The 21,188-nt window shown below is 34.2% G+C and overlaps 1 protein-coding gene across 1 annotated transcript; it reads left to right on the top strand.

Annotated features, from left to right (window-relative positions):
- The first annotated feature begins 269 nt into the window (after positions 1-269).
- On the top strand, positions 270-17,288 carry LOC122045581 (ubiquitin-conjugating enzyme E2-17 kDa-like). The gene is made up of 5 exons (XM_042605861.1): positions 270-423; positions 546-630; positions 2,087-2,214; positions 16,383-16,487; positions 16,906-17,288. The coding sequence occupies exons 2-5, from the start codon at positions 561-563 to the stop codon at positions 17,047-17,049; spliced, it is 447 nt and encodes a 148-aa protein (XP_042461795.1). The 5' UTR covers positions 270-423; positions 546-560; the 3' UTR covers positions 17,050-17,288.
- The last annotated feature ends 3,900 nt before the right edge of the window (positions 17,289-21,188 follow it).

Here is a 21,188-nt window from a genome sequence, read left to right as displayed (position 1 = left end):
ATTAAAAAATTAAAACAATTTCATTTAAGTAATATTTTTTAAAAGGAAAAATAGATATAAATTATTATTATTTTTTAAATTAGGCAAAAGGTGGCTTTTGGACACGCCAAATTTCGATCGTATGACAACATTCATGTTTTAATCACCGCAAGGAAATTTTTTTCTAATTGAGGTGGTTAATGGGTGAATTGATCGAAGATGGAAATTTGAGTCACGACGCCGCCTCGAGAAAGCCATGTCTCTAACTTACCCGACTTATTACACGACTTTTCTCATGACGAGGTGGAATCCGTCCATCGTGAGACGAGTCGGTTGGTGGGTCGTGTAGCAACCTCGCGTACAAATTCAGATCTTGGTTCTTTCCCTTCTGCTCCCAATCGCGTGCGAGAGAGATCGATTCCAGGATTTTCCAAGACAGTTTAGGTAATCGCCTCTGTTCCTCCGCTCTTGTTCTCGATTAATCGATTGTTGGTTTTTCTTCTGCGGTTTGATTCGTTCGTAATCGTTTGGATTGTTTTTCCTGCCTTTTGCTTTTCAACTGGTAGGTCATCGCCGAATCCATGGCTTCGAGGCGTATCATCAAGGAGTTGAAGGATCTCCAGAAGGACCCGCCGACCTCTTGCAGCGCAGGTCCTTCTTCCTCTTATTTTTGTTTTTTTTTCTGGATTACTTGATAAATTCCCTTTAGTTTCTTCATCGGATTTGTCTGTTGGAAACTCGTTACGGGAGGAAACAACGTCATCTTTTCTTCGAAGCATAGACCTGCTTGCTTAGGAGTTTTTAGGATTAGTATCTATGTGTAAAAAGTTCTTCCTTTACTCGTTCTACAGATTATATTCTGCCTTCTGTCTCAAGTGATAGTGGTCTGGACATATGATAAAGTTATATTGCAATTGTTCGTGGTAGTGGTTTGGACATTCAGTGAAGTTATACGGAAAATATCATTTTTTTTTATCTGGAATGATAGTGGTCTTATTAGATGATAGGAAACATAAATGAATGCATTTATGGTGTATAGTTGCTTCTGTGTCCTACAAATTATGTTCCTATTTGTTATGGTAAAAATATATAACCAATACAGAAGTTTGTCAGTTTTAAATCTAGCTTGGATCTTAGTTGGAGAAAATGGCTAGAGAAGGCTTGGTTGAGGAGAGATTGATCTGGTTGAATAAGGTATTTGTTTTAACTTGATCGAACTGTAAGGAGTTCAGATGAGGCAGGTTGAATTTTGACAAATGGCAAGCAAGTGGATATAATTTGGGGTTGACTCAAATAATTTGAGTTAAGGTCGAGTTTGGCTATGGTAGTAGTGTGGCAATTTGAAGTAAGAAGGGTTAAGGTGGAGTGAATTTTGAATTTTGAGATTTAATCGGAGGTGGAGAATGTTGACTACTCCGAGGTGGCGATTAGTTGCCACCCATAGCTTTGTGGTTCCCTGTGGTAGGTCCCTTTTTCGATGTGCCCTGTGCACCCTTGTCCCCTTGTATATGCCTCAATGTGAGTGCACATCCAATGCCTATTAGCTACACGGCCGGAGGAAACATATAGTGCAAGATTGTTCCTTCAAATAGTTTTCACTATGTTAACTATTCTAAGTGGACACATGCTAGCTTTCTGTTGGTTGAGTCTATAGAGCTTAGATCACTCCCTGTTGGCTTTCTGAAAGAATATGTGCCATCCATCTAAGAGCCTTTTAGAATTGATGGATAATTTTACCTACATCACTATTCATGTATCTTCTTTATCCACTTATCCATGTTACCAAGTTGCTCATAGTTGCTAATTCCATTATATTTCGTATAAACTTTAATGAACGGTAAAGTAACCAATTTCATGGAAAAATATAGAACATGGCACCTTAAGAATGACCCAGGTACATATAGAATAAGCACGATGATACTGCTCTTTGAGGAAACTTGCTAGTTTACTGTTCAGCAAATGAGTAGCTCAATTCAATATTTCAAGGATTTGAGTGCTTGTGTATTACTAACGTTGGTTTGGTTTTGGTTAACTTCTCAAGCTTCTGAATCATGCTTATCTAACCTTAATTTGTACAATCAGTTTCAAAATTTTTATTGTCCTGCAGGACCAGTTGCTGAAGATATGTTTCATTGGCAAGCAACAATTATGGGTCCACCTGACAGCCCGTATGCAGGGGGAGTTTTTGTTGTTACTATCCACTTTCCTCCAGATTATCCCTTCAAACCCCCTAAGGTATTGTTGGCATAAGAAGCAAACAAAAGACTTGCACCATGATATCAATGTTCTAATAGAAACAGAAAACATGCACATGCTATGCCTTGTGTCTAACATATAATTTCAGTTTTGTTTCCTACCTGTTTTTAAGACAAATTAGTTAAATAGCCATGGATTTTATTGTAGGTTATAAAATATTACCCAATGATGTTGTATAGTTCAAAATATATGCAGAAGTGTGTTATATAATTCAGGGCGTTGTACAAATCCATTATAATGGGACACACATGGACACACATGGAAATATCAGTTTCTAGGGAACATATGTAGAAATTTGAAAGCATATTTGTTATTTTTTTTCACATTAAGCTTATTCTTTGAAGTTGATTACTGCAAATTCCTGATGGATGCTTTATCATATTTCAACTTGGATCAAGGAAGATGTCTCAAGCTTATGTAGATCACATAGATCCTATGCTTAGGTTCGATTTGAGCTATATAATGTATGGAATACATCTACAATGCCATGTAGGATAAAATGCAAGATGATGACTAAGTTGGTACTAACTGGTACTAGTTATTTGGGTCTTCTTCTTGTCCTTCATTGTAGAGTTATGCTGTGATTGGTACAGTTAGTTCCAGAAAATATCTGCAACCAGGATTATACCCATAATTGAGCTGTTGATCCACACTTGAGAATCTAATTAATAATGTTTGCACCTCAAGCCTATCTCGATCTATAAGGGATTTAGTTTATTTTTGTTACTGAATCTTGCTCAAAACAGAAGACAGCAACTTCTGTTCTGATCTTATGGTATAGGAAACAATTTTATAGTAATCACAAGGTTTAGGTTGGCTGGCTTTATATACTCATATTTAGACCTTGAATTGAAGCTAAAAAAATATGATAACTTAGTGTTAGAGCAGAAACAGCACATCTTGATCATTTTAGACCGATTGCTTTGTCAACAGCCAGCATGAAAGCTTTTACCTTAAATCTTGATCAATGGAGCCTGAATGAGAAGATTAAATGTCTTGGATGCTTCTTCATATTGGAAGAAGATGATCCATGGCCTTTATGTCTTGCAATTGAGTTGCGGGCAATGTTTAAATATCGTGCTGAGTCGGTCGAAATGAGTGAAACATCTCGTTCCACCCGTCGACCGGCATTGGCACAACCCGGCACCAGGCCCCGCTATAGCTGGGAGCTGTCATGTGACCCTGCAGCCGCAATGGAGGGGTTGCGCAACCCTGCAACAGCAGCAGAGGGGTCGCATAACCCCTCCACGACTGTCGCCAAGGCGTCGCGCAACTCCGCGGCCGCTCGCGGCCACGCCGGAGGAGTCACGCGACCCCGCGGTAGTGTTGGAGTCACGTAAGCTTGCGAGTGGTGCCTAATTTCGGATTTTTTTTAATTAAAACTTAGGTTAATTACTTTAATCAACTCCTAATTATGATGGGATAATCTAATGAGGTTTTATTAAACCCTTATAAAATTATCTAATTAATTTTATATTTCATTTATTTTAATTTAAAAATTATAATAAAATTTTTATTTTTTATTTATCTATTTTCATATCTTTTCCTGTTTTAAAAGATTATTTTTATATTGTTTATTTTTTTAAATATTTATGTTAAATATTTTATTTTTTAATTAATATATTTTATATTTAAAAAATATTAAAACTATATCGGCATGACATGATACGGTGCTGAAACCGTATCGTTCCTGTTTGATACCGAAAACTCGCCATGGGTCAAAATTTTAAATCTTGGTTACGAGACTAAAACCATCCTGACTCAAATGCATCAAACATCAGACATGCATGTTGGACCAAGATCAGCATGCAATGATATGGAATTTTACCAAGATCAGCATGCAATGATATGGAATTTTCTTATCCATAAATGGATGTGTTTTCTCTTTTCTTGTAGGATTCTTTATTTATTGATGAATTACTATCCCACAAGATTAATCAAGGATATATAGTGTAATTACAGGTTTTATCATGGAGTATGTTAGTGCATGATTGTAACCTAAAATATCGACCAATTAACATTGACTATCTTATATTCTTTATTAATTAAGAAGATCATCTTGTTGTCATCTACTACTATGGTTTTACCAGCTTTTGGTGTTTCCAAGACAATGGTACAGTTGACTCATGCAAATACTTGAAATTGTATCAAATCATAAATAGAAAGCACTTAAGATGTGCTTTCCTACAAAGAGAAAGCATTTGGAGAGAATGAGAGTAGGGAAATAAATTTATAGGGAAGGATAAGGAACTCCCAATTGTGTTTCCTTGGAGGGAAGAAAAGAGGAAAAGAAAATCTTTCCCACTACTTCCTTGGAGTGAAATGAAGAGGGAGGATAGCTTTATTTTGTTAAATGATTTTTTAAAAACTAAAACAAATAAAAATAAAAAACAATGAAAGAAATAATTTTTTTGCCAAAATTTGTGGCATTTAGGTAGAATTGGAACTTTTTGCTTAATTTTTAGGCACAGTACTTTGGCCAAAATTGGGGATAGTGTTCCTCAATTGTTTTCTTCCCTCTTCCCATTTTTACCAAGCAAACAAAGGGAAAAAGGTAAGTCAGATACTCTTTCCGAGGGGTCATTTCCTTCTCTAAGTATTCTTGCCCAAGGAAACATGTCCTTAATAATTTGTTTATGACAGTAGAAAAATGAAAATTCCATATGGAGTTATATTAACAGGCATGCTATTTCCTTTGATTTAACACTTAGTTTGAACTTTGAACAATTACTCCACACATAAATGTATTTTTATATTAACATGCATTTTTTTGTGTTTATTTGGAGAAGGGCAAGTGAGACAGAAAGCAAACAATTTTAAGTCAAAGGGAAAAAAAAGAAAAAAAGGAAATGCTGAATTCATTTCCTTCATTTAGGGGTGTCAAAAATGAACCCGACCCGACGACCCAACCCGAAAAAAATCGGGTTCGGGTTGGGCATTTTCGGGTTCGGGTCGGGTTCGGGTTGGAGGGTTGGAGAGTAAAAAAGTTTCGGGTTGGGTCGGGTCGGGTTCGGGTTGACCTGGGTTGACTTAAATATAGGGTTTTGTGGGTTTTTTTGGGGTTAAATCAAATTTTATTTTAAAAATTTAGATGTTTTTATATATATTAATATCATGTTTGTATGATAATGATGGAGTATTGAGATAAAAGTGAAGAATTATAGGGAAAATAACCCAAAAAAAGTCGTTTTGAATCGGATTTTTGGGTTATATGGGTCGGGTTCGGGTTGATCGGGTTGGTCGGGTTCGGGTTCGGGTTCCGGTTGAGGTGTTTTGGGTTGAACTCGGGTTCGGGTTGGGTTAAAAAAAAAAAAAAAAACTCAACCCGACCCAACCCGACCCGACCCACCCGAATTGACACCCCTACCTTCATTGGTGTATATTTGAGGGAAGTTTGCAGGGAAGGAAATAAAAACTTTAATGACTTTGAAAGTTTGCCCGTCAATTTAGTCTTGCATCATTTTCTTTTATGATGTATCTTGGGGTGTTAACCTATGGTTATGTTATTTTTTTAATGACATTTTGTGTTGGGCTGGAGGTTCTATATCTCTCTATACTTTGACATGATGTCTTATTTCATTGTTTTTTGCGGTGCTTCCCGAGGTTAGTCATCGGTGATTTTGATCCTTGTTTCTCACTCAGGCTAAATCTACTTCAGTTGAGGCTCAATTAGTTTGGCTTGATGTCGATTTGCTTCAGAACACGTCAGTGGAAATAGTACAAATCATTAGAGCTTGGAACTCAAAATCATTATCTTTTATGGAAAATTAAATGTTTCAGTCATGTGAAACCCCATCTACTACTAATTAAATATTTAACTAATACTAGATTGAAATTTATATTAAAATTTGATATACTAGGCCCAACACTTAATTGATGTTAGACTTCAGAGTTGGTTTGCTTCATCTAGGGTTTTGTGATTTCCTTTCTCTCCAACCTAATGAATTGGTACAGTGCTGGTCAAAATGCATGAACTTAAGGTTTGCTACATCTTGGGTCAAAGTGTTTGCTGTTACTTATTAACTGTTGAATTTTCTCCATGCCAGTTAGTACTTACATCGATTTGATATCACACTTCCTCAATATTTGATTTATTGCACTTTCGCACGAAGACAAAAGTTGAGAGAAATTACACAGAAAGTGCAATGTGAGATATAAGGCTTGTCCTCAACATTAATTGCATGTTTGCTACTTGTGTCTTGATTCTAATCTCTTGATACTTTGATTCTAGCCAAATTACTACTTCACTAGACTCCTAGTGTAGGTGCAAGAGTGCCTAGATCTCTGTAGTTGGTTTGACTCCTTGCTCTTCAAGCTCCCTAAGTTGATGAATGGATGCTCCCTTATCTTATATAGTGGGTGTCCTTGTATCATGTCTGAGATTTCATCGAATTAACCATAGCCACCTTGATGCCCTGTAAGGTTAGGAACTTCATTGCCAAGTGGTAAATCAAAACTACGGGGGGTGTATTCAATCAAGAGATTGAATGACTTTCATTGACTTTTTTTTAATGATAGACTTTTGTGGAGTTGATTGATTTTTATTGACTTGTATAGAATCTCACGTAGTTGTGAAAAGAATTCTATGGAGTTCTATAGACTTTTTTGCAAGACTTTTACAGACATTTATAAACTTTTTCATGGAAACTTGTGGATTTATGAGAAAGAAAAATTCGTTTCGTTATTGCCAATATGATAAACATCGCTCCACATTCGATTCGCTATTGTATCTCTCCATGCATTGAGATTTGCTCGTTGTTGTTCTTGAGTATCAGATAATTGATCAAAGCAATCGACACCATGAACTTGTTCTGGTAAGGATGATGAAGCTTCATTATCTGGTTCAACTAGAAATTCATCAGAACGACACTCCTTGCGAAAAAAATTATGCAATCCGGCACCAACCAAACTTTTTATAATAAAAATTTTATTTTAAAAAAGACCGTAAATTTGAAAAAAAATTAAAGAAAAATTTAAAAACGGTAAACTAATAAAAAAACATAAACTAAAAAAGGTAAACTAAAAAAAAATCGTAAACTTAAAAAAAATGTAAAGAAAAAAACATAAACTAAAAAAACGTAAAGTCAAAACTTAAAAAAAACCTAAACTAAAAAAAACATAAATTAAAAAAAAAATGTAAACTTTAAAAACAAAAAAATAGAGAAAAGCATAAAATTCAAAAAAATAATAATAATAAAGTTAAAAAAAAACATGTATAGTTAGTTTTGTAACAGAGGGTAACACACCCCTAAAGTAATATCTATAGTAGACCGCCAACGTGATCAAGGTGGTGAAGGAATAACATCGAGAACAGTGTTAAATTTGATCAAGGTGGTGAAGATTCTTTGTTGAATATGCGTCAAGTTGGACTGTATACTATTGTATTAGTAGGCTCTAGACGGGGCTTAAAGAAATAATTAAAATCGAGGAACGGAAAGAGAAAGGACTTATTCATAAAAAATTAAAATGATTTGAAGTCTATAGAAATCTCAAGGGTGAGGAGAAGACTTTTTATTTTATATTTAAACTTATACCAAGTATTTTGGAGAGCTCTCATTGGTTAAAATTTATATCCAAGGAATTCTAAAAGAATCCATGAAAATCTATTAAAATTTTGGATACCAAAAGATTTTCATAGAGTTTTAAAAAGTCGAGTTTGAATACCACATGACTTTTTAAAACTCTATAAAAATCTAATTTGGATACCATTAGATTTCTATAGAGTTTATAAAAGTCTAGATTGAATACATCTAGACTTTTAAAATCCACAAAAGTCATTCAAAGTAATTAAAAGTCCAACATTGAATACACCCCCCTACAACTCTATACTTGCATAGAGTTTGTCTACCTATGGTAACGTTGTGTGTTGATGACATATCTACTAGACTACTACCATACTTTTAATTTTAATTTGAACAACTTGGATATATAGTTCCTCATCTAAGTTAATGGTAGGCATAATTGTTCCGTGTGTCATGATGCTATTCCTAGTGAATCTTGTTAGAGTAGTGGTCTGTCCTTTGAGGTCATCTTAAGTGTTAACCATCTTGGTGAACCATTCAAATAAAGTACATCAACCAAGCTATGTATTTATCAAAACTCTTGCCATCAAGCAGTTTATTTGTGCATGCACCTAGATCAATGCTTCTATTATGTTCTTTGTGTTAGTATTAGCCCTCGTACCAATTATGAGATGATCGATAGACATTATTGTATCATATTTTATTTTATTAATAAAAGATAAAGTTGGTTATTATTATTTCAGTTCAGTGTCAAATGAATAAGTATAATAATGTGTTAGGGTAATAGGTTCTAGTCTACAACATATCAATTGGTTGAATTGATAGTGAGAGCCTGAAATATATATAGACACTACTTTTAACTATTCCTTGTTAAACATTAATATACAAGGACAATATTAATGCGTTAAGACTAGTATGTAGGTTAACAGATGACTTAATCTCACAAATCATGGATATGAGATAGACACATGAGTATATATTAAAGAATATGTACTGAATAATTCATTATGAGAATGTTTAATGGATCATTATATGAGTGTCATAAATATTTTCATGTGACTATTGATATGAATAGTCCTTAGACATGAAGTTACTACAGTTCCCTACATAAGGAGTTGTGTACTTTGGTATCGTCAAATATCACCTGTAACAGGGTAAACTATAAAGTCGATCACTGGGTATGCAATGAGTTATGCAGAGGGATGTGAGTGATGTAGATGTGATCTATCCCTTCCATATGACGGAAGTAATATCTGTGGACCCCTTGATTAGTAGGACATAAGAATGCATGACTGTGCTCAAATGAGTCAATATGAAATATTGAGCTTGTTTGTATAAGTGTGTACTTAGAGATCAAGAAATATAAAGATTGATAAGAGGATAACACAATCTATGCCTTATTGATCAATCTAGATATTAAGGATAGAGGGATTGAGTCATACAAAATAATTGCCACAGAAAGATTAAGTCAGATCTCGACATTCTCATCACTTGAGTAGCAATGATGCCTTGCTAGATGTCACTGATTGTTTATATATCTCAAATGTTGATTTGGATACATTGCTAACGTTACAAGAACCTATTGAGTCACACACAAAGAACAAGTTGATTTGGAGATTGATTCATATGATGGATCATTGGATTAAGTCTAATCTGAATTAGACTCATTGAGTTAGACTCAATTGGATCCAATTGTTAGATTTAGTCCAATTCGAATTAGACTCATTCAGTCAATTCGGATTGATGAGGATCAATAAGTTGGACTCTTTGAGTGAACCCGAATTCATCAAGGAAGAGGAAAGATCAAGATTTAATTGGATTAATGGAGGACTTAATTGAATTAATGGAGAATTAATACCAATTAAGACAATTATTCCCAATTAAGACTAATTGGGTGAATGAATACAAAAGGGGGTTTTGTATTCATTTGGTGGATGACTTGTGTTCTTCCTCCATCTTCTTCCTCCTTGGCTGAATTTCCTCTTGCCCGAACCTCTATATGTGGCTAGCACCACAGTGGTGGTTCTTCACTTCTTGAGTTCGTGAGACGGACGAGAAATTTGTTCGTGTGGATACTGAAAGAGGCACGAGCGCTTGATCGTGCTGAGATCCTAGTTGTCGGGAGTTCGTGTGCACGCGACAAAGGTATAACTCCCTTTTAACAAATTTAGTATATGTTTTCTCGTTCGCATAGATCTTCTGGAGAGGATCTAGTTTTTTTCTGTTGCGCTTTTCGTGTGTTTAGCACGCTAGATCATTACACTTTGGTAAAGGTAAATTCTAAGTCTATTTGCAACTCGAATCAAGATTGTTCTTGCCGAGCTTACATCTTAGATTTGTGATTTTTCTCTCCTTTAGTCATCAATCTTCCAATAATAATCTCATTGTCCTTTGTAGTGGCTCGTCAATTAGGGTCTTCGTCTTTATCTCTCAAGATTTCTTGAGCCCTACAAACTTGTTGAGGTGGTTCTACTCAATTAGTTTCTCAATCTTATGCTTTAAATGCATGCACTCATTAATGATGTAACTATAATCTTTGTGGTACTAATAATACTTTGGTTTGTCTCTCTTGTGAAAAGTTGATCGGATTAGAGCATTGTTGGACAAATGTAAGTTTTGATTCTTAATCTCTGCGAGCATCTTGGAGTAGCACATTGAAGAACACTGATTGACTTATAATTGAGGGACCTTGATCAGTGCCCCTTGACTTTTAGCCTTTAAGTTCTGTTTCATTGGTTATTTGGTTTGTTATGGTTGTAGTTTGACCGTCTTGGCAAAACAAACATTGTTTGCCGTGTCATGGTGGTTTACCATCTTCATCATCTCCACCATATTGCTTTGTAGGGTTTTCATGTAGTGAATGTATATTGTGGCTCTAAATGCAAGCTTAGATGTCTGTCTTGAGACCAATATGATTCCGTCAGAATTGTTGTTCACCATGAAACATGCCTAAAGATAGACCCGACACTTATTCGGAATTGTTGTTCGATGATTCCGTCGACCCTTAATCTTAACCATCCTAAACGATTACGGTTGATGATTCGAAACCGCCGGTTCACGGTTCGGTTGATGATTCCGGTTCAATATTATTATATTAAAAAAATTTAAAATTATAAATTAATTAAAAATAAAAAGGGCTTGAATTTATTTAAGTTACCTACATATCCCTTTAGAGTGTAGGGGAATCAAAACCCACGTAGTTCTCTTACCTTTTACCCTTTTAGCTTAAGAAGTGGCATTGCTACTCACTTTCGTTTTGCGTAGTATTTGTTCTTTTGTTATTAAATTCTTCGACTTCGTCATGAAAAATGCATTCGTTGAATTTTTTTTTGGCTATGGTCCAGTCGTTGAGTAATACTTGGGCTTCTAATGAGTCGGAGACAAAGGCGATCATTGTTCATCCAATATGTTGCCTCCGGCACTGAACGTCTGTTCCAAACTGTTGACACTGAACAAGCTAAAATTTATTTGGCAATCATTGAGCGGATAGACTTTGAGCCTTTTGTGACTATCACTTTAGGATATTGAAATATGCTTTGCTATTTATTTCACTAAAATTAAAAAAAAGTTGTAAAATACTTCTGTGGAACTTGAGGATCCTCATGGACGGGTTGCCCGTTCTTTTAATAAAAGTTGTACTTTTGTAAGTTTTAAATTAATACTACTAATAGTTTGTGTTTTATAAATATTAGTTTGTATTCTATACTATATTCTTTATAAATATCATATAAATAATTTCTAATATTATATACAATATTATTAGGATTAGGAGAAGAAGAATTTTTAAATGGAATTAAAGCGTGTACAAAATTAACATTTCTCGTAAAACTTTTAATTTACATCTAGGTTCTAAAGCAAATGCAACTAAATAAATTTTAGGAATATGAAAAAAAATATTTTTCCCATTTCGTTTTCATTACTAATACACAAAAAGATAAAAATTCATTGACATTTAAAACAAATACTATATTACAAAAATTCATTAAAATTAAATGAGAAGTAGAATAATAAAAATCAAAAAGTTATTTGGTTGCATCATTAATACTTTTGAAATTTCACAAATATTACTACAAATATTCCTTTGGTGTAAAAATAAATATATTAATAATTTGTGCAAAAAATGAACATAATAATTCTCTATATTGAAATGAATCTTGTAACAATTGATATGTTGAATTCCATCGTGTTGATGCATCATGTGGAAATTTTTTAGGTCTTATCCCATTATTTTTATAAAATTTACCCCATTATTTCATTATAGCTGGATGTGACCATAAATAAGAAATAACAGTTCTAATTAATTTAATGATTTTCTAAGATTCTTAATCTATCTTGAACATATAAATTTAAAACATGACATATGCAATGAATATGAAAAATAAACTATCAATAATAGGGTGACATAAAAATTTTAGTTCATCAATACTAGTGGTATTAGAACTAGTGTTAATCCATATTTTTCTAAAATTAAACATAATAATTATGAGATGTTGTGAGCAATATGCGATTTATCAAAAATTCTTTAAGCTTACAATCTTTTTTGGATATTCTAGGAGATATCGATTCAATGGCAAGTCACACCTATATATGAATGTGTTCCCCAATTAGCACTTCAAATATAGGAACATAAAGATACCTTATTATTTAATTACTAAATTCTTCAATTAAATTTTTTTCTCCTTGTTTTACTATTTTTTAATTATTTTTGTACGTGTAGTTCTAGGAACACTTTTAGCAGATAGATTAAGAGATTTTTTATAAAAATCTTCATAAGTGCATTTATATCCAAAACCAAATGAAAGATGTTCTATGGAAACAAATCTCGTGAATGATTATTTTAATTTATTATTGGAATATAAAAATAAAACAGAATCAATACTTTCACTAGTGGAAAATCTAGATAATTTTGTTTGAGAATGGTCGATTCCATATTTCGTCGGGTGTTTCGTTTCTATGTGTCATTTCAATGACCCATAGCTGCCGCCAGCTTGGAATTTGTAGGAAGCATTGTAATGCATATATTTTGAATGCAAATCTCCCAACGGAAGAATAACTTTCTCAAAATGTTTAATAAAAATAGAAGATTTTAAAGGAGGAGCTTTCCGAACTTTAAAAATAATTGCATTGGTACTTCCTTGTGTTTTGAGTGTTAGAAGTTGCTCGGTCTCATCATCTGTGGATTAAATCATGTTGAGCTCCTCATTCGGATTCACTATTTCCTTGCCCCTCCAAGATCGAGATGCTGAACTTTCTCGGTCTCTTTCCATTGTAGTTGGATGTGGGAGTCGAAAGCGCATAGAGATTATGAAATTAAGAATGAAAGTAGAGAAGATGGGTATTGAAATAATGAAATAAATTCTCTATTTATATAGAGTTTAGAGAGTAACGAATTGTAAATCTTAGTCATTGATAAAAAATGGTCAAATGATCTCAACCGTTAAAAAAATACATACCCCCTTTTTTATCCCAACGGCTAGAACTGGTTCCAACGGTTAGAACTACCAGTTCTACCATTCACAAGAAAAAAAATGAAGCGGTTAATCACTTATTGGGTTGGAACCGTAACCGACCTGACACCCTGCTAGGTCGATTACGTTTCCGGCTCAGCAATCGAGTCAACAGGTAACCGACCCATTGATCCGGTTATGTGTCCGACCCAACCCGGCCTGGGGTTTGGTCTATCTAAAGATGTCCATAAATTTTCAGAGGAACTTGAAAATCAACTTGTCCACACAGGGCAATAATGTTATATAGCTATCAACACTTTAGCTACCTTGGTATTGCCAATGAAGTCTTACAATCTTGTATCACCTCTTCAAAACATGAGATGTTCTAAAGAGGGAGTTATGAGAACCATTTATTTGCCAACCTTTGGAGTATTGTCGCATAAAAGTATGTTAGATACCTCGCATAAGGACCTCCAAGAATTGGAAGGGTTGGTGCTACCTTTGTGTGTCTCTAGATAGGGACTCGAAGGGGCAATGGCTCTTGGATTTCAATGGTTAATGGAATTCTAATGAGATGCTTGGCACATGTTCTTCTTGGCTCAGGATGTTTGTCTCATACCAATTCCTTGATCTGATATTCATTTAGTTTGAGACATGCTTCGATCTATATCGAAGTCGTAGTTGTACTCAACCTTCTTCAACTTATAGCTGCCAATAGTTATGTAGTTGAATGCGTTGAATGTTTTATTTTCTAGCCTTCTTTCTTTTTCCTTGCCTTCTTGATCAAATCTTAGGTATTGGATCTTACGTGAGCCATCTCATAGTGTCTCATGAACTCATAACAAATTAAAGATAGAAATCAGAAAAGGCTAAATCAATAATATGGAAGATAAAATATAGATTTAATGCTTACCAAAGCACAAAATTATGAGATAGAAATTGCTGCTTCAATTGTAATCTTGGTTTTGACATCTTCAATCAGCTCATAAAGCATTTCCTTGTTCCCATGGGTGTCCAGTTGGCTAGAGGGTGATAGACTTGTTATAATGGGGTAAGAAATCAATTTCCGACAGGTGCATGCCCTCGGGAAAAAAACCCCTCACCCCTTAGCCAACTTGGCGGTTGGTTATAAGCTCACTCCGTGATTTACATCCTTTCACATAACCTAGGGACGGGCTGTGAGGGGCATCTGGGATGAGCGTAATCACTTTTGTGCTGCAATAAAACTTTTCCTTCATCTTTGCAGCTCTAGCCATTGCAATTGGACTTCTATTGATGCATAATGAGTCATGAAGAAGTTTTGGAATGGGATGCTCCTTCCTTTCCATTCCATGACCTTATCTTGATTCACATCCTTAGTATGCTTGGCTGCAACTCGGTCTCCTTCGTTATCTCCATTAGGATCATCATGTTGATTTGTATTTTCATAGTTTGTTAGGCTTCTTTAGTGGCATAGACAAGTCATTTTCAGCCTTAGTTTCTCTTAATTTGACAACCATCATCATTCTTAGTAGAAAGAAAACATCATTGTCTTCTTTCTCTATATCTCCATGATATATTTTTTGTGTGTCTGTGAATCAAACATTGATCTCTTATTTTCTCTTCTTGGTCCCATGTTTGATGGTGTTCCATAAACAATGTCAATCTATTAAGGCTAGGGCTTAATAGAGAAAAATAGGCTATTAAATTTATTGCCTATGATGATCAGCTTTCGTCCGTAGCACTTTGAAGGGCCTTTTCAATTTCGGTCAATGTGAACACACTTTTAGATGCTAGGGTGATCTCTTTTGTGGAAGTCTTGTTTGCTCACGGTGGACTTTTGTTTCATGCACAGTAAAGTTAGTTTAGATCATCCAAAGTAAATGAGTCTTGCTCAACTTCTTTTGACTCACTTTTTAGGAAGTTGATGCATTGGTTGGACTCTCTTCCATAGCATTGTATATGCTGGAAAAATAACCATCTGACACTATTGTAATTCTGCCTATTTATAAGCACTTGAAAAAGCACTATCTAATTGTGTGCTAAATGTAGTGTTTGGTTGATCACGCCTTCATTACACAAATTGTGCCGCATTTGTTGTTGTAGGAATATCTTACAAAACAGCATGACATAGTGTCTCTAGGGGAGGACTGAAGTCTCATATACTACAGTCAACATTGTATCAGATGTGAGAATGAGCATGATACGTTGCTTCACATTCCCGAGTATCTTAAAAATGTTATAGGATTCCATGAACCAAGTTTTCTCAAAAAGGGCCATACTCATTGGAGATGCATGCAAGCTCATTAAATGACCATCTTTCAACATCAGCTGTCATTCAGAACTTTTCTATAACAATTGGCTGTTAGCAACGCCCATACAGAGTAGTTTATTTGGAGGCAAGCACAAGCGCCTATAGCCCTGTGGGATATAGTAGAAGATGCTGCAATTTAGCGGAATCTGAACTGTAGAACTAAACTGGTTCATCCATTCTTCTTCTTGAGGAGGATGACTGATTCTTTTCATTTCAATGAAATGACATTGTTCAGTGAATATTATAGTTATTCAAGGTGGAAATAGGTTGCATTCCTGTTGTATCATGGATACCAGTAGATTATTTTGTTCAAAGGAAAAGAAGGGTAAAAAGATGCAAAAGCCTTGTATGATTGCGTTAAAATTGGTCAAGGTTTTGTGGCTGTGGCATGCTGTTTTCTTCCCATTTTATTGGAATTATAAAAGTGTAGGCTCCGACACAAAGACCTGCATTATACATATTTATGGTTTTGTTACTACTTTAGTCTATGCCATGAAAAGATTAATTACATGACAATCCTCACCAACATGTTTTGCGGATCTCTCTTCTATTTCAATATTTGTTTTAGGGTTTGCACAATTATTATTTATGCAAAATATCACCATCAAAAACGGGAGAACAAAGGTAAAAAAAGAAGCAAAGTCACTTTTGCATTAATAAAATTGCATTATCCTAACCTGTTTTGTTGGATGATTTGTGGTACTACCTTTGATACAAAGGTCTGACTGTAACATTTATGCAAAATATTTAAAAACGTGGTAAAATTCTCTCTGCAGCATTTGCTTCGCTTGGACATCATGACTTTATTTTTCCTGTTGATAACCCCAGTTAATAAGCATCTTTTTAAGAGTATCTTTGAGTTACCCATCTTATTTTCTTCTCCAGGTTGCTTTCAAGACAAAGGTTTTTCATCCAAATATTAACAGCAACGGAAGCATTTGCCTTGACATCTTAAAGGAACAATGGAGCCCTGCATTAACGATTTCCAAGGTTCTTTATACTTTGTATCACTTAATCTATAACAGTTTGGGTTGCATGTATTTTGCAATGAAATGATCATATTTAAGATTCCATTAAGGGCTGGTGATTCTCATGGATATGGTATGGGATTAATTCTGTTGTTTTCTCAAACTGTCATATACCCACAGCAAGAACTATGTTTGACCTTGGGATGCTTAATCTGTGACCGACTAATAGCTTTCAAATGGTTTTCCTGTTCTCCAAATTGTCAATGACTTTCAGTAGAGCCTTCAGTTGCTATAGATTATTGGTTCAACAAATCTAAAAATGATTCTTGTGAATTTGCTTGTCATTTGTTCGCATCACCCTGAATTTTTATCATTATCTTTCCAAAACTTGTCTTATATCATTGTCTAACAAACTAAACTAAGAAAATTTTCTATTTCAGGTGCTGTTGTCAATCTGTTCCCTTTTAACTGATCCAAACCCGGACGATCCGTTGGTTCCAGAAATTGCTCACATGTACAAAACAGATAGGACCAAGTACGAGACTACAGCAAGGAGCTGGACCCAGAGGTACGCAATGGGTTAAGGTTATGATGGGAAGATGACTATTGGTGGGTTATGGTTTAGTGGGAAGATGACATTTGATGGGCGTCTCTATTATTTATCTGTTGTCAGCGTGATGCATGTTTTCATTGCAAGACTGTGTATACTCCAAATATTTCACCAATTAAAGAGGTCATCAAGTGAAACCTCAAACTCTAAGTACTGTGTTGTATCTGACTATTCGAAGAAAATTTAAATTTGGAGTGTCGGTATTTTTTTTCATACCATCTGCATTGTATTTGATTTTCCATAAGCTGGCATTGATAAGAGGTTCATTGTTCCCATGGGTTGGTGTAGTCCATATTTATATGGACGTTTGTTCTAATAGGTTTTGAGATCGATTTTCAATGTGGATAAAATATCTCGTTGGATTTTTGATATATTTTATATAAAAGATTATTGTGTTAAGATAATGATGCATTTATGTGGCAGTGGTTGCTTAATTTTTTTTTTATTTTCTTTCCCCCTTCCGCCCTCCATTCAAAATATGTAGTTCTATTTTTGTTTTCAAATCTAAATTTTCTTTCACTCTTGTCGGCAAGCAATGCAAAGGTGATGTAAGCTAAGCACAACATACAGTTGTATGCTTATTCTTGAGCTAGTTGGAAGCTTCCCAAATTGTCATCGTAAATAAAGCAGACGTTGTTTTGCTCATCAATCTTCTCCATTCTCGATTGTAAGCTTTTTCATTACACTATCTTTTTCAACTTTATATAATATTTTTTTATTAAGACTTATGCTACAACATACAAGCTCTAGCTACTACAATGCATAGCAATTACTTGGAATGTTAGTTGCTTTAACATGTAGCAGTTACAGCATATGAGCTCTAGCTACTACAACGTGTAGTAGCTACTTGGAGAGTCCAAAAAACCTTTTCTTACAATGAAACAAGAATCTTTTTTGATAAAACTTAAATTTTTTAGTTATAAAATTGGTAGGAAACTTGCCACACATCATTTCTCACATTTCATAATCAATGGTAAGTCATTTCATTTTAAATTGTAATTCCCTCTAATCCTAATATATTGTTTATACGTGATTCTAAATGATTTATTTAGTCTAGGAGAAAATATATGTTGTCTTTATAAGGTGTTAGTCGGATGGTTATGATACCTGAATAAAAGTATCTATACAACTTAATCGTTTTAAGGGCGCTATATATATATAAGTCCTTTGAGAGTAAACAGGAGGTAAAAAAAAGTTTCTGAAACCTACCGCGTACCATCTTACAATATTAATATTTTTTTTTTTGATAAAATTTAATTTTTTTTATTAATATAATTGATAGGAAATTTGCTAAACATAATTTCCCACAATTGATTCGATAGTAAGTCGTTTCCTCTAATCCTAATATATTATTAGAATTTATGCTACAACAAATAATACCTATCTGTTACAATGTGTAACAGATACTTGGACAGTTAGCTGCTATAAAGTATAGCAGCTACTTGGACAGTCCAAACAACCTTTTCTTATCATTTTTTGATTATATAATTTGTAGTGAACTTGCCAAACATCATTTCACACAATTCATTCGATGGTAAGTTATATTAATTTAAGTTGTAATTCTCTCTAATCCTAATATATTATTAGGATTTATGCTACAACATACAAGCCCTAGTTACAACATGTAACAGTTACTTGGACAGTTAGCTATTACAACGTGTAGCAGCTACTTGGATAGTTAGCTGCTACAAACCATTTCCCACAATTAATTCGATGGAAAGTCGTATCAATTTAAGTTGTTATTCTTTCTAATCCTAATATATTATTAGGATTTATGTTATAATGTACAAGCCCTAGTTGCTACAATATGTAGCAGCTACTTAGATAGTTAGTTGCTACAACATGTAGCAGCCACTTAGACAGTTAGCTGCTACACGTTGTAGTAGCTACTGTTAGATCGTAAGAGTCGAGAAAGGGGGGGGGGTGAATCTCGATCGACTAAAATCTTTTCTTTTCATAACATAAAACCAAATAGAGATAAGCAGCAAAATGAAATAAAAACAAAAGACATGTTTGGTTTTACTTGGTTCGTAGCTCAACCGACTACTATTCCAAGGCATGCAATCCTTGATGACTTCCGATGGACAATCTAATGTAGTCAGAATCATACAAATGAAGGGTATAGTAACAAGCTACTAACACTTATAAATAAATACAAGAATAATAACAAAGTATACTGACAAATAGGATTAAGAAGAAGGTTAGTTGTCTGTGAGCCTTCTTACGTCGTAGGAGCAAGACTTGCATGAATAGCAGTAGAAATAGAATGAAGCAAGGTTGATAATTTTTTCAGCTCGAACCTTAAGGTCTTCTTTTATAGGTACCTTTCGGTTGACTGAAAAATTATTTAGTCCACTAATCCGTTCGGTAGACCAATATGTCTATCCATCAACTGAACCCTGTGCCTTTTCTTGTTTGTTGTGATCCGAATCGTCCTGGCTGTCTTTCCTTGTTTTCATCAGTCGACTGATCCTACTGATCCGTTGACGGAACTTGATTTCCCTTCATGTCTTCTGCAGTTACTAAATATGGATCGATCGACTGATCAAATGTATCAGTCGACGGATAACACCTATATTCCTAACTTTTGCAGAACTTTGATTGGTACTATGCCATACTGGCTGGATCGGTTGATCGATCCCATTTATCAGTTGACTGAACCCACAGTCAACTCGATTTTCGTTTATCTGCAACACAGAGTTAATACATGCAATAATAATAAACCTACAAGACAAGATTAGTACAAATATATAGTATACATGATTAAGATAGTAAGGACTATCTTGATCTCAATTTAGAAATTTTCGTTAGTTTCTTCAGTTGACACCTAGGGTTTGTCTCGATCAGGACACGACCTCACTACACTCCCTCTAGGAGCTTACTTTAACTTACCTACCAAACATTTGGTCCTTATTTAAAAATATCTAACTTTAGCTTGTAGCTATTTATTTGAAGGACTCGATGTTTGAAAATTGTCCTTATTTGAAATTATTTAGCTTTTAGCTGTTTATCAAAAGATATCAATTTATTTGACTAAGTTAGTCAATTTGAGTAAATTGGGTTCCAGTTAATTTTGACTAAACAAGATTACTCAACTTGATCATGTATGTTTAAAGTCCGGATTTATGTCGATGCACTGATAAAAACATATGAAATCTATGCTAAGTCCTAAGTATCTCACCATATTCTAGTTTCATAATACACAAATAAGGAACCCTAGTGTGCTTGTGAGATGTTGGCTTCCTATAGCTATAGGTTCATGCTTTCTATGGTATAACTTAGGCTAGTTCCATTTTGACATTTTTGAAACTCTAAGTTTTGGAAATCATATATCCAAAATAAAATATAAGTTTTTGAAAAACTATCATTTTAAAAATACTATAAAAATAGATACTTATTTTACAATGCACATGCCTACCTAATTGCCGTCTTAGATTACTAAATTCTGATTCAGGTAAAGGTTTAGTAAATATGTATGCTAAGTTTGACTTAACTTATGTTATCAATGAATATTTTAACAATTTTATAGTCTAACATACAATCTTTTAAGGTGTGGGGCATTCATAATAATTGTACAACACATTTACCCATGGCTATGTATTCGACTTCAATGGTTGATAGTGCAACATAGTATTGTTTTATACTAACAAGCTCACTAATGAGGATCATAGTAATTGGCAACCTCCACTTATGCTTTTTCTAACTTACATTAGGAACTGTCTGAGTTAGACTAACCAACTAACTCAAAATTTATAGTTCTAGGATACCACATTCCTACATTGATTGTTCCTTTTAGATACTTATTTTTTTTAACATTTGTTAAGTGAGATTCTTTAGCACAAATTTAGTATCTAGCACACATATTTACTGTAAATGATATGTCAGGTTTGCTTGCAGTTAAGTATAATAAACTACCTATCACATTTCTATAATATTTTGATATACTACTTACCATTTTGGTCATTGCCCAATATTATGTTGTTGCCATATAAATTTTTAATTCTTTAGCATTTTCCTTACTAAATTTCTTAAGTAATTCTTTTGTATACATAGTTTGGTGTACATGTTGGATTGTAAAAGAATGAGAGGGGGGGATCTCGTAGATTTAAAAAC

Source organism: Zingiber officinale, chromosome 2B (genome assembly GCF_018446385.1).
Source record: "Zingiber officinale cultivar Zhangliang chromosome 2B, Zo_v1.1, whole genome shotgun sequence".
Taxonomy (NCBI): Eukaryota; Viridiplantae; Streptophyta; class Magnoliopsida; order Zingiberales; family Zingiberaceae; genus Zingiber; species Zingiber officinale.
Note: the sequence above shows the minus strand (reverse complement) of the source record. Positions and strands in the feature narration are given on the sequence as shown.

Bases quoted from the DNA above. Each gene is read 5' to 3' on its own strand.
- LOC122045581 (XM_042605861.1), top strand. From the start codon at position 561: ATGGCTTCGAGGCGTATCATCAAGGAGTTGAAGGATCTCCAGAAGGAC. The intron at 2,215-16,382 runs GTATTGTTGGCA...TTTCTTCTCCAG, and splicing joins ATCCCTTCAAACCCCCTAAG to GTTGCTTTCAAGACAAAGGT. The intron at 16,488-16,905 runs GTTCTTTATACT...TTTCTATTTCAG, and splicing joins CTGCATTAACGATTTCCAAG to GTGCTGTTGTCAATCTGTTC.